Here is a 13,027-nt window from a genome sequence, read left to right as displayed (position 1 = left end):
GCCTTTTTACAAAATGCCACTCATTCTACATCCAAACATCTACATTGGAACCCCTAGGCACCACACTGAAGGCTGACTGGAAATAGCCAAAGGAAAGCAGAGGGGTCAGAGAGGCATTACAAGCATGACAAAAAACGACAGGCAAAAGGGAGAGGAGGTGATGGCCTCCCCTGGCAAAGGCCCCTGTGCAGGCAGGGGTGAACGTCAGAAAGAATTATAAAGGTCACAAGAGAATTCATATGGGAATCATGGCAGGTTCCTTCCTTTAGTATTAGCTAACTTTATTCTTTAGTTTTCTGCTGTTTCTAATGCTGGTAAATCCAGCTGGCATTTCTGAGATCATATCAAACTGATAGCTGTTCCTCCACATTATGCAGTAAATACCTTCTCTGATCTTCCAGGAAATGAGAAAAGGACTTTACAAGCCCCAGGTGACATGAGGGTGGTTTCAACATCACAGCTGTTGTAGAAAGCACATACAGCCAGCAAAGACTGATGGAGATGCTACACCACAGAGGTTTCTGGAATTAGAGGGGCAAATCTGCAGCACCTGGTAGATACCAAAGGCATCTTTGCCCCTGGATTCTACTTTGCTCCAGTAAAAAATGGGCTAAAGCCCCTTTAGCTTTGATTTCCACATGTGCCAAACCCTGTAACTGGTGACCAAGAACAGACCCTCATGCACACCTTGTGTGAAAGCTACCTGGAGAAAAAGACAGCTCCATGCAGTTTCTCAACAATCTCCACATCATTAAAACTATTTTTAGTATAGCCCAGGCATGATAAACACCGTGCTGCTGCATTTATGTACCTGGGACAGTTTGTGGCAAGGTTTGACTGCTGAAATATTTTGTGATTGCTCTTTTTCAGGGATCTCTCCCAGCAGTTGTCCTTTATCTCTCAGAGATGCAGCTCTAGGGTGCACTGCTGATAGACACCCCTGACCCAACTCCAGTAACAAAGGTGGGGATGTTACAGCTCCAGTCCCCTGTTCCATATGCCAGCACAAAGACCTGAGCAATTCTGGCTGCCTGTTACAGCTCATAAATGTTGGGGGTTTCTCAAAAATTTAAAGTATTCAGAGTGCTAATTTTGTTAATTTTCCATTTCAGTGGAAATGGAGTGTTCTGAGGATGCTCACACTGAAGCCACACATTGGAACTTTTACAATGTACTTTGAAGGAATGATGGGATTGATGAAAAGTCATTACCATTGATATTTATTTTCCCATTCCATTATGTAAAACCTTTTTTTTTCTCTCCATTAGCCAAGATCACTTTTTTTGACAATACAGCTACATCTACTGCTAAAGCTTGATCCTGCTTTTGCTCTAGGGGCTCTTTGAAATTTTTACAGGATTCTCTCTCATTATCTGTTTTCTTAGCAAATCACTGTTGTGATGCTGTCATTTTAAGACCACAAAACTCTCCACGTCCTTGACATGACCCAGACATCCACATCCAGTAAGAAAAGGATTTTAATTTTATGCCAGCAATAAAAATTCGTCACTGGAAAACTTATAATTTAAGACCCCATAGTAACCAGGCTCATTATTTCCCAGCACCAGCATTCTGCAGGTGTTCTGAAAGATGGCACAGACACAAACCATTACTCCTCTCCTGAAACATGAGCTGTCTGTCAGTCTGTGGCCCCCTGCTCCCCTGCTGCAGGAGTCACAGGTCATTAGGGTTGTGTAGCTGTTCAGATACTCTTGTCACCCCTCACTTCTTGATTTGGTCCATTTGCTGCTGCTGCAGACACAATTCTAATGGGAAAAATAAAGGTGGCCTGAAGACAGACATGATCAGTAACTGAAAATTCCTGCAGATTTGTACAGAAAGATACGAAATCCAAAACTGTAGAGCAAGGTTGCTGCTGCTCAGATCTGACTTCAGGGAATTAAGACCTCCTTTTTTTTTCTGCAGCTGAAACTTTTATCATCCAGTAAAACTCACAGAATCACTAGTCATAAAATCTTCAGTACTTTTCCAGGTACTTGGATTCAAGAGATGTTTCCAAATTCTCACAAACAGTTGTTTGTACAATTAAAACAGTTTTCTTAAAAGAATTAGATTGCAACTACTTATTTATAAGCTAGATACACAAATGGCAACTTCTTAACACAGTGTACAGATGCCCTAAAGTACCAGCACTGAACAAACAAAACTGACTCAAATAAATGAAGACTTGTATTTTTAATACACACAGCTCATTCCTGAGGGCTTGATCAAATAAACTACAGTGACTGAGATAAGGGACAGAACATAACTGAAATGAGAAGATTGCAATGCTCAGGCGTTCAGTATGATTTAAAATATAGAGGTATTCAGAGACTGTAAAACCACTGGTCTGGCCTCCTTTTGGGATAGTCAGATGCATTTTCAAATTTCTATGTCAACTGCTTCCTGGGTCTGATGGAAATGATAGCAGGCTAAGCTGCCTTGAAATTCATGGCACAGGAGTTGCCAAGGTTTTCAGGCTAACAAAACATCAACTTCCTCGAACCCTTATATGTCGGGAATGAAATGTTGGATTTAAAAGAGCATGCAGTGTAGCTCTGTAGATGTCCCAAGGCCTCAGACCTCAGACAGCGCGCACCTGCCCACCTCTTGCTAACTGTGCTGTGATTTTCCTAAGAACACACAATTAATGGTAAAAAAAAAGATGAAAACACTAAAAATTTTAGTCTCTCCAGCCATAATGCAGGTAGATAATAAATGCAGTTGCTAAGTTGCTCTCCCTGTTTGAAAAGCCATGACACTCAGGCAGTCAGGTCCCCAGTGCTGGTAAAAGAGAAACATCAGACTCATTTTAAAGGGATAAAAGAACAGGGCCCTGGGAACTCTTGAGCAATCAGCTTCACCTCTGTGCCCTGAAAGATCCTCCTGGAAGCCATCTCAAGGCGTATGTATCAGAGAGAAATGATTTAAGACAGCTGGCATGGCTTCACCAATCATGCCTGCTTACTTGGAGACCTTCAATGACAGAGTGACTGCACTGATGAATAAGAAAAATCCATCTGATGTCATGCACCTTGACTTCTGGCCTTTGACAAAGTCCCTCACAACATTCAGTTTCTAAACTGGAGAGAGATGGGTTTGATGGATGGACTACTTGATGGACAAGGAATTGGCTGGATGGCCACATCCAGAGCATCAGTCAATGGCTCAGCGTCCAAAAGGACATCAGTAACAAGTGCTGTCCCTCAAGGGCATGCACCAAGGCTGACACTGTTCAACATTCATTAATGGCACAGACTGAGTGTCCTCTCAGCAGTCTGTGGGTGATACCAAGCTGAATGCTGCCAGGGATGCCATCCAGAGTGATGGGACAGGCTTGGGGAGCAGGCCCACGAGAACCTCATGAAGTTCAACACAGCCAAGTGTGGGGCGCTACACCTGAGTCGGGGCAACCCCTGGTTTTGATGCACACTAGGGGAAGAATGGGAGCCCTGAGAAGGACTTGGGGAACTAGATGATCTTTAGGTCTCTTCCAAACCATGCTACAATTCTGTGATTTTATGGTGGTGGATTAAGATTGGACACGAGCCAGCCACATGCTCTCGCAGCCCAGAAAGCCAACCATATCCTGGGCTGCATCAGGTGAGTGACCAGCAGGCCAAGGAGTGGAATCTCCCTCTGCACCATTCTCTTGAGATCCCACACAGAGTACTGTGTTCAACTCTGGGGCCACCCACACAAAGACAGGGACCTGTTAGAGCAGGTCCAGAGGAGGGAGACAAAAATGGTCAAAGGGGCTGGAATACTTCTTCTGTAAAGACATGCTGAGAGAACTGGGGCTGTTAAGCCTAGAGAAGAGAAGGCTTTGAGGAGACCATAGAGCCTTCCAGCGCCTAAAGGGACCTACAAGAAAGCTGGAGATGGACTTTTTACCAGGGCATTGCTTTTCAAGTAAAAGAGGGTAATTTTAGATTGGATACAAGGAAGAAATTCTTTACTCTGAGGGTGGTGAGACACTGGAACAGGTTGCCCAGAGAAGCTGTGAATGTCCCATCCCTGAAAGTGTTGAAGGTCCATTTGGACGGGGCTTTGAGCAACCTCATATGTGGAAGACATCCCCTCCCATGGCAGAGGATCAAAACTTGAAATCTTGAAAGGCTACCTCCTGCACAAACAATTCTGCAATTCCACAATTGTATGTTCCTGTTGGCTAATCCCTCTCTGGCCAGGAAGACCGAGTACTGGGATTTCCAAAACTACAATCATCACTAGAGGAGCGTGGGAGAAGAATGTCATCCTTTTATCAACTCACCTTCCCACATGAAAACTGTTATCATATCTATGGAGATTATTCTTCCTCTCCCTTGACCATTCTTGGTGGGTAAACTATCTGGCAAAGAAGTAACACAGAAATTAATCTATCATTTTTATGGAGAACTGCAATGACGTTAATATACCTTGTGTTCCAAACAGTACTGCCAGTAGGAACATCTGAGGCCAGACAGCTTCCCAAATTCCCAGAGGAACAATAAAGATGTCCTTTCAGAGGCTGATAATGTCCATAACACAACAGGGCACCAAGTTGTTTCTAGGTGTAACAGGGATCAAGATATTGGACCTTAAAATGTTCCCATCATCTTCCCTCACATGGTGATTTTAGCAGCTAAATAAATGACTGTATAATACCCTATGAAAACCAGAATGTCAGGCTTCCAAATGGTGAGAAGCACTCACTTCTAAATAAAGCTATTCCTGAGACAACAGCCACTAAAACCAGATCCCAACCAAAGTGAATGGTATGGTTTTAAGTGAAAAGGGTGACTTTCAAAGCTTGTATTCATCCACAGTGCTTGTTCTTTTCCCACTGCTGTTACTGCTCTCTTCAGTAGTAGCTTCTTCTGGGAAACTATTCCCAGAAAGGAGTGATACCAGTGGCACAGGATGAAGGTCTGCAGCTGCCCTCTCACTGAGACTGTCCCCTTTTTGCTTCCTTGGAACAAAAAGGCCACTCACTAGAGTGGCAGAAGTGTCTGGTGGTACTGGAAGCAGAGCACTAGGAAGGCTAGAGCACTGCTTTTAAAACAGTGGAGTAGGTACTCCAGCTTGAAGCTCTACAGGTTCACAGTTGAGCTGCAAGGAAATGCAACAGCATCAAAACAAAACACAGCTGGGGGCAGGGGGGAAACAAATCATGCTCTCATCACAATAAAAGCTACTTTGACCCACTTTCAGAACAATACATCAATCTCACCTGCAACTCTCGTCACACAACGAACAGAACTAAATATATTGAACAAACCAGCTCATAATTGTCTCTTTCCCCATTCAGCCCTTATCAAGGTAACACCTCATCAGTCATTTTCTTACAGTCTGAAAGGATGTGGATTTTCTTCCGTGATTTAGGGCCTGATCAGCTGGAGGCAGTCTGCAGTTGTAAGAACAAGGCCTCCTCCCAGCACAGGGGTGATACAGAAAAGCCTTTAAGTATGGAGACAATTTTGATCCAAACAGAGAACTGAGGAGACAGAGAGAGCAAGAGGTACACACGCCTCCCTCTGCACATGGGACAGGGCGAGAGGCACAAAGGCAGCCTCACTTGTAGTTCAGGGCTGCAGGGAGGGCTGCAGAGGCCGTAGGGACGTGGCTGCCATCCAGAGCAGAATGGAGGGCACTGGAAAACAGGGTGCCAAAGAGAGCCCTAGCCTCATTTTCCTGGCAGACTCCCAAAGTTGAGATCGAGTGCTGTCCATGGGAGTCTGTCTCTTACAAAAGCCTCAGCTCTCCTGGATGAAACAAAAAATTGAAACAGTCCATGGCTGATGTCTGCAAAGGTTCACAGAGGCATGTCTTGTTTGTTGCTCTGCATCTTCTCTACTGCAGTCACCTCATGATATCCAGCCCATCAACATGATAGGTCCACAACAACTTCAAACCACAAGGGACATCCTTGTTGGGAAATCATTCTGAGAGGAAAGAGAGAAGATTAAGTGTCAACAGGAAATCTCTCATTGAACAAACAAAGGGACAGACAAAGCTTTGACAGAGACACAACTAAACAGCAACACCCTTGCCCACTCACAATCCAGTCCTCTCTCCCACAGCCAAGCTACTCTAATGATAAGGTCTCCCTCACGGTGCAGATTTCCCCAGCTGAGCCAAGAAGGAAGATCCCCTTCCCCAGCAACCATGAACTTATCAGTCCTCACCAGCCTGGGCTGTGGCAGGATGTTTTGCACTTGCTGGTATCCTGAGTGAGGAATGCCTTTGGCATGAATGGCCCCCATGGGACCACGCACCCATGGGAGTCTGCGATCCCACCCCTTTCAGAAAGATGTCTCTTACATCATCCCCTGCTACCAGTTCTGTCCCAGTCCAGAAGAACAAGAGCCTTTCAACCCTTCCTTAACAAGGATCAAGACCAAAGCAAAGCCCTGTAATTTCTGTAAGGCCTGAGTAACTTCCCTACCACGATCCTCCTGAACTCTAGATAAACTCCCTCCACCTTGGATTACCAGGCCACAGATGCCAAAGACATCCCCTTACCTCCCCATGATGGAGGGGAAAGCCAGGCATATCTGGCTTTCCCCTCCATCATGGATGCCTGTGTAGGAGCTACTACCCTTTCTGGCTTCCTACACCCCAGTTCCTTCCCCCCTTCCCACAGGGAGGGACACCCAGACTCCAGGTGTCACCCTCCTGGAAAACCCCCTTGCCCATCAACTCTGGTTAGTAACCCCTGCCTGGTGGCTCTCCGCTCAGCCTATTTGGACCAGGACCACCAGACATGGCCTCACTGTTTTCTTGGGGTCCTTTTTCCTCTTCTTGTCAGAGGCATTGAGGTAGGCCTGTTCCCTGGCCCTGTAGGAAGGGCCTCGGCTCAGCTCCCTCTCGCTGTAGGGGGGCAGGCTGTCCTCCTCCTCCTCGTCCTGCTCGGGGGACGACGACTGCGGCGGCGGCGGCTGCGACTTCTCGGCTTTGTAGGTGGAGGGCGGCGACCAGGCGTAGTACGTGCTCCCTCCCCTCTGGCTGGGCTGCGAGCTCAGCTTCGAGGGGCTGGCACAATGGTCACCGCTCTCGTCATAGCTCCGGGATTTCCTCTCCAGGACACTGCTGAGGTAGGAGTGATCGTATTTCTGGCTCCCTCCGGGCGTCCGGCTCACCAGCCTGGGAAGGTGCTTCTCCTCGTGGGCCCGTCTGCGGGGCGGGCTGTAGGACCAGCCCCGCTCCGAGTCCGTCAGCGGCTCCCGGTTGGCCCTGCAGCGCTTGGTGTAGTATTCCTCCATGGAGCTGTCCTGGTGGGGCAGCCCCCCGCCGCGCGACTCGGAGCGCTCGAAGCGCCGCATCTCCTGGCTGTCCGCCCGCCGCGGCCGCTGGCTGTAGGACTCGGCAAAGGCCGCCAGCTCATCCATGGACACAGCCGGCACTCCCACCGAGAAACTCTTACGGGACAGCATCTCCGACTTGGACCTCTGCTGGCTGGAAGAGGGAGGAGGTAGAGTTAGAGGGCGGGATCCAGCTGCGCTCATCCCCTCGGCTGCCTGCACAGACAATGGAGGGATACACGCCCTCCTGAGGGCATGAATCATCTGAGCTGTTTTCATCGTCTTCCACAGGAAGAGGATCTATCACATCCTTGAAACCCCGGGTTCTCTCTGCTGAGTGTAAAGGCAGATTAGTGCAGACAGCTCAGGTTCTTCACGTCTAATGTTACCTGAGGTTATCCCCAGGGTGCACCTGCCCTGTCCTCCAATATGCAGGGCTGGACCTGCTTCTCCTTCATCCTAGAGCTTGTAGGTGTATATCCTGCTGGAAAAACCCAAGAGCCCAGCTATAGAAGCTCACAGCTGGGCAGTTTTGAAGCAGGTTTAAAGACAGTGAGCTGGTACAATAGCCCAGTACTGAAGGAATAAAATCCCTGCCACAGCTTTTGGAATACTGGGCTGGTTGAGGGAAGGTTGTGCTGTCTCTCTTTAGGCACCAGAGTGCAAGTCCTTCAGGCCTGGAGCACAGGTAGGTCTAGCTGCACCAAAGCAGGAGGGTGTGAGTGTGACTCCTAGATAATAATACAGACCAACACTAGGAAGAGCTGGAGGCATCAGGTACAAAGTTCAAGAGAGAGATTTGCATTTTCCCACTATGGGAAGGGTGACTTGGTTCCCTATTGATCTCACTTTTACATCCCACTGGGACTGGGGCTCGTACCTAGCTTTATCCAGTTAGCCCAGCCTTCAGCAGGCTCGTTGATCCTTAATGGACATGGCTTTGCAATACTCAGAAGGGGCAGAAATAAGAATAAATATCTACTTCAGGAAGAAAAAAGTATTATGAGTCTTAATATCAGCAGGAATATATGATTTTTACAGCTCTGCTTGCCAGAGCACAAATGCAGCTCTTGTTACATGTTAGAGTTGCAATCACATTGTGGCAATCAGCTTCATTCTGACCTCATCTAATAATCTAGTCCAGATTTCCTATTTCTCTCTAGCCTCTCTCTCCGGCTAAGCAGAGCAAAGGCAGCAGGAAACAGGGGAGAGCTACCAGTCCATCTGTCCCTTCTGCTTTCCTTACCACTTTGCCAGACAGAGCTGCCCCCTGGCGTGGCGTCCCTCACCTGTGCCAGTAGCTGTCCCGCTCGTCCCTGTAGTCAGACACAGCCTGCGATCTGGAGGTGCTGCCGCCGCCCACGACTCCCGCCCAGTACTCGGCGTCGCCGTCCATGTCCCCCGCGGGCGGCAGAGGTTTCCTCCGCGCCTGCCGGTAGGGCTGGCGGAAGTTCAGGTCCTCCTCGTGCAGCGAGCTCAGCTCAGACACGGTGTTGTTATCTGCAGGGGAGGGTGCAGGAAAGAAATGAGATGGGCATCGCCTGATGGCAGCCAGGCGGGGATGCTGAGGGTGTCACAAACAGCGGGAGATGCCTGTGTTCCAGATAACTGACTTCAGCCTTCGGGAAGAGCTTTCCACCTGCGAGCTCCCTGCCCTTGCAAGGTGGTCACCGAGCTTGGTGGGACACCACTACAGCACAGAAGTTGTGCCACCTCCCCTTTTCCTGGTGTGAGACAGGCTGGCTCTGGATTTGGCCTGACTTGCCCAGCTGAAACAAAAGCAACCCCCTCACAAAAAGATTAAGGAAAAAGTAAAAGTCTGTCTGAATCACTGTCAGTCTCTACCCCATCAAGCACACTGACATCTGTAGGCCTGACATACCAATCTGCAGAGGTCTTTTTATAGTAAATCTTGTGGGTGGAGAAGACAGTGTGCTCAGCAATGACTGTTTTAGAAGTATATATAATTTGTTCGTTATGCCTAATCTGTACAGAGCTTTGATGTAGTGTCATTCCTTCAAGCCCTTCCCTTCAATGATTTTCAGGATCCCACTCGTCTGTTTTAAGCGAGCCTCTAGCAGTGCCTAACATGGGTTAGCTCTGTGTGCTGCCCACAGGAACTGAGCCCCCAGCCTGCCACTGTCCTCTGCACACAGCAGCCACAGGACAAGGAGCAGCACTGCAAGCCCTTCCTACACACCTTGTCCCATTCTGCACCTCTGCCTCCTAATGTGGAAAGATCCTCACTTGGGTTTGTATTCTGACATACATTAAGTGCAGCCTCGGCCTTTATTTAAGAAAATAAAACTTTCAAAAGGCTATGGGAAAGAAGACAGTGGGGAGCTCCTCACAGAAGCTCAGTTCTGAGTTTGCACCATGTCCCTATTCACCACCCTGCTCCTTCTGCAGGGCAACAGCCACTCCAAACAAACTTCCTTCTTCCTTCAAGCCACATTGTGGTCACTGAGCCCACAAAAGACACTTTCAATAAAATCATCCCTCTCCTGTTTTGCCAAGCTGGGAATTTACTGACACCACACTCTTAAGAAATTGTGAAAACAATATCCCAGCTATTATCACACCACAGGCTGTAGAAGGTATGAGCAGGGACTTGGCTTTTCAGATGCTGGTGATCCCAAAGTTTAATTATACAAGTGGACAATTTTCATGAGCTTTTCAGTACCCCTCACTCTGCTCTAAGAATTATTAGGTAAGCACCAGACTTTTAAAATCGAACATACCTGCAAAACCTAGACTTTATCTGTCCCAATTAGCTCATCCTGGATATCATATCCTAGAAGCTGACCCTGAGACAAACCAAGTGAACTTTTAACTATGAATTTTCTAGTCTTGCTTAGGTCAGTGGGAAAAAAAAAAAAATCAAACCGTGCTTGTTTCTCACATCGTTCTCGCATCCTCCTAGCCGGGTCAAACTGAGCCAATTCTTTCTCCACATAGTACAGCACCTTCATGGAGTCCCTGTCCTTGTCAGTCTGGATCCTGTACCCTTTGCGCACAGCTAGGGAGAGAAGAAGAAAACATTAGAGGAAAACCTATGTAAGAACAAGGAGCCTTTCCCACAACACTGCTAATTCTATAGTTGAGCTCACGTCTGCAGGCAGGTAGGCTGCGTCAAAACACACTGAGTCAGTCGCTGCTTCACAAGAAATTCGTCTACAGTGTGGGATGTGAAGTTGTAAGAACTTGCATCATTTTAGAAGTTTGCAGGAACAGCAAAAATGGTTTGGAAATGCCCAATTTGTACAACCCAGTGCATCCAGTGATGGACACTGAGCATGGTGGGACATCCTCAGAGCACCTCACCCTCCCTCCTCTGAGACAGGCTCGCTCTGGGGTTGGCCCACTTTGCCCAGCTAAAACAAAAGCAACCCCCTCATTGCCACAGAATGATTCCAACTTCCAACTCCCACAGATGATGGCAGAGAGAAAAGCAGAACTCATTTCTCCTTCCTCAGCACTACTGAAAGGATTCGTCATGGTATGGGAGAAGCAGTCCCAGAAGATCAGGCTTCCTCTAAGCTCTGAGTCTGCAGGAGAAGCAGGTGGCTGAGCATTTGGGAGCTGTCACTGTGCAAGACCACTCCACCCTCCCAGCCCCATGAATTCTCCTCACACAGGTTGAAGAGCATGTGGCAGAAGCTCCAGAGAATATAGAAGGAAACACAAAGTCCCACAAAGCACACCACACTGCTTTGAGATTTATACTGACTCCAGGGATGAGGCCAACCAGGTCACTGGTAGCTGTGAAACTGTCTGCTCTGGGATTTTTTACAAGCTTTACTTTACAGAAAAGGCATATATATCTTAGACATACATGAAATGCCTGACTTCTGGGAAGTCTGGACAGCTTTTTGACTTGTCCATGTGCCTGTGTGCAAAAAAGAAAGCCCTATACATCTGGAGCCAAAGCAGATTTAATTCTAGCAGGTTAGGTCCATGCACACTTTACCTACTAAAAATAGCTACAAACAGCCTGACTACCTTAACACGGGTCTATGATCAGCAAGCAGAGAACTCCACCTTTCCACCCTTCCTTTGAAGAAAATAAGGTTTTTATAGCAGATTATTTAAGAAAGGTGTCAGCCTGGAGCTATTTCAGGATTGACAGAAATTCAGGTCTAGGTACAAGAGAGGACTACAACCCTCAAACTCAGCCTTATTAGAGAACCATTGTAAGGACAAGTCGCTTAGCACTACAAAATGGAACCTGCCTGCCTTGCATGGGGTTAACATGTTCCCTCGTTGGAATAGTGCAGTGTTGCATGAATGCTTCTGCTGGGGAACAATTTATACACTTGCTGAGCCAACCTGTTCCTTCTGTTTTATCCCTCACCACCGCAACACATCGAGCTATTAACATATGGGTTCGGTAGTACGTCGCATAGTATGTGCTGTGTGGGCTGAGCAAGGACTTGGCAGAGGTATTCTTAGGCACCTCCTGTCCTAAACTGCTGTGCATGTGTCTCTGTGCACTAGGAAATAACCATGCTGTGCTTCAGGAATGGCTGTGCCATGGGCAGACTCCAGAAGCAAAGTGCTTTACTGTGGGTTTGGACTGCGCACCTGTAAGATAAGTGATTACATCTTGAGATATTACCTTGTGTGTCTGCACTTGGGAATGGTGTAGGATGTAAAAATATAGTGGAGGTCTGTGAGGGTCCTTCTTTTAATGTGCCTCCAGACAGCTCAGCTGACAGCAGTGTGTGCTTTATTATCCCAGTGAGTGAATGAGTGAGTGCACAGTGGCTGGAAATGCAGACAGTGGTTTACAGGACACAAGGAATCCTGCCTCTGCCTCCCAAAGTGGAAGCACAGCAGGTCTCCTCAAGTGAGACTGGACTGACTGACCTCAGAAGTGACAGCTCTGGAAATGCACTGCATGAGCAACAAGGGCAGTTCTCCACCTCACCATCATGCCTGGTAGCTCACTTCTGTCTGGTACTGTGCCAGGAAAGAGGCCTCTCACTATTCTTTCTTCCAATATGTGGACTATGAGCTCAGCTAAGCTGCCACCTCATTTATACACAGGCAAGCAAACCACTCTGACCTACTCATAACCTCTGGGGAACTTGAACAGGCAGCCTCCAGACTCTGTCTCCCCAGAGCCACTGCTCACACTGAGGCTGTGCCAAACACTATTTGGGCAACCTCTACAGCTCCTGGAACTGATGGAGAATTAGCCAGGCTTCATGCTAGCTTCATACTAAGCTTGCTACTGCAGCTGTGTATCAAAAGGCAAATTAATTTCTTGGTTAATTCTGCAAGCATCTAGAAATTAATTTTGGATTTAAATCTGCAAAGATGACTGTGAACAGGTCATAAAAAGTATTTTCCATGACAGAGGAAACAGTTTTGTCTCTATGTTTGTTTATCAAATACTTCTCATAATGATACTAAATGTTCAACTTATTAAATCTCTTCATTATTCCTTCAGCTGAGAACCAAAGATATTATAGTTTCTTCCTCACAGTCTTCATTTATAAATTGCCATAATCCTTTAATCGGGTCAGAATCATTTTAAGCTCATTTTAATTATAAAGAAATAAAGATGCAGAGATGTTGACCACATGTTCAGAACCACTCACTGAAGTCAAAGAGAAAGGAACATTCTTGCCATATTTTCTTCTCTTGAACAGTTAATAAATTTCTAATGTTTAATTTGTATTTAACTGGACACTATTTTTATTCTTCTGTGGGTGGAACCAACTCAGCCAAAACTATAA

General features: G+C 47.0%; 1 protein-coding gene across 2 annotated transcripts in view; it reads right to left on the bottom strand.

Moving 5' to 3' along the window:
* Window positions 1-1,460: 1,460 nt before the first annotated feature.
* ILDR2 (immunoglobulin like domain containing receptor 2) overlaps window positions 1,461-13,027 on the bottom strand; it is a 40,232-nt gene continuing 28,665 nt past the window's right edge. Inside the window, exons 6-9 of one of the 2 annotated variants that reach the window (XM_059872239.1) lie at window positions 10,186-10,302; window positions 8,573-8,783; window positions 6,756-7,437; window positions 1,461-5,924 (exon numbers count right to left, since the gene is read on the bottom strand). In XM_059872239.1, the coding sequence (XP_059728222.1) occupies window positions 5,889-5,924; window positions 6,756-7,437; window positions 8,573-8,783; window positions 10,186-10,302 (1,046 nt within the window). In that variant the 3' untranslated portion in view covers window positions 1,461-5,888. Of the gene's footprint in view, window positions 5,925-6,701; window positions 7,438-8,572; window positions 8,784-10,185; window positions 10,303-13,027 lie in introns of those variants that run through there. The other variant, XM_059872231.1, reaches the window with a different exon arrangement.

The sequence above is a fragment of the Haemorhous mexicanus genome, chromosome 2 (genome assembly GCF_027477595.1).
Source record: "Haemorhous mexicanus isolate bHaeMex1 chromosome 2, bHaeMex1.pri, whole genome shotgun sequence".
Taxonomy (NCBI): domain Eukaryota; kingdom Metazoa; phylum Chordata; class Aves; order Passeriformes; family Fringillidae; genus Haemorhous; species Haemorhous mexicanus.
Note: the sequence above shows the minus strand (reverse complement) of the source record. Positions and strands in the feature narration are given on the sequence as shown.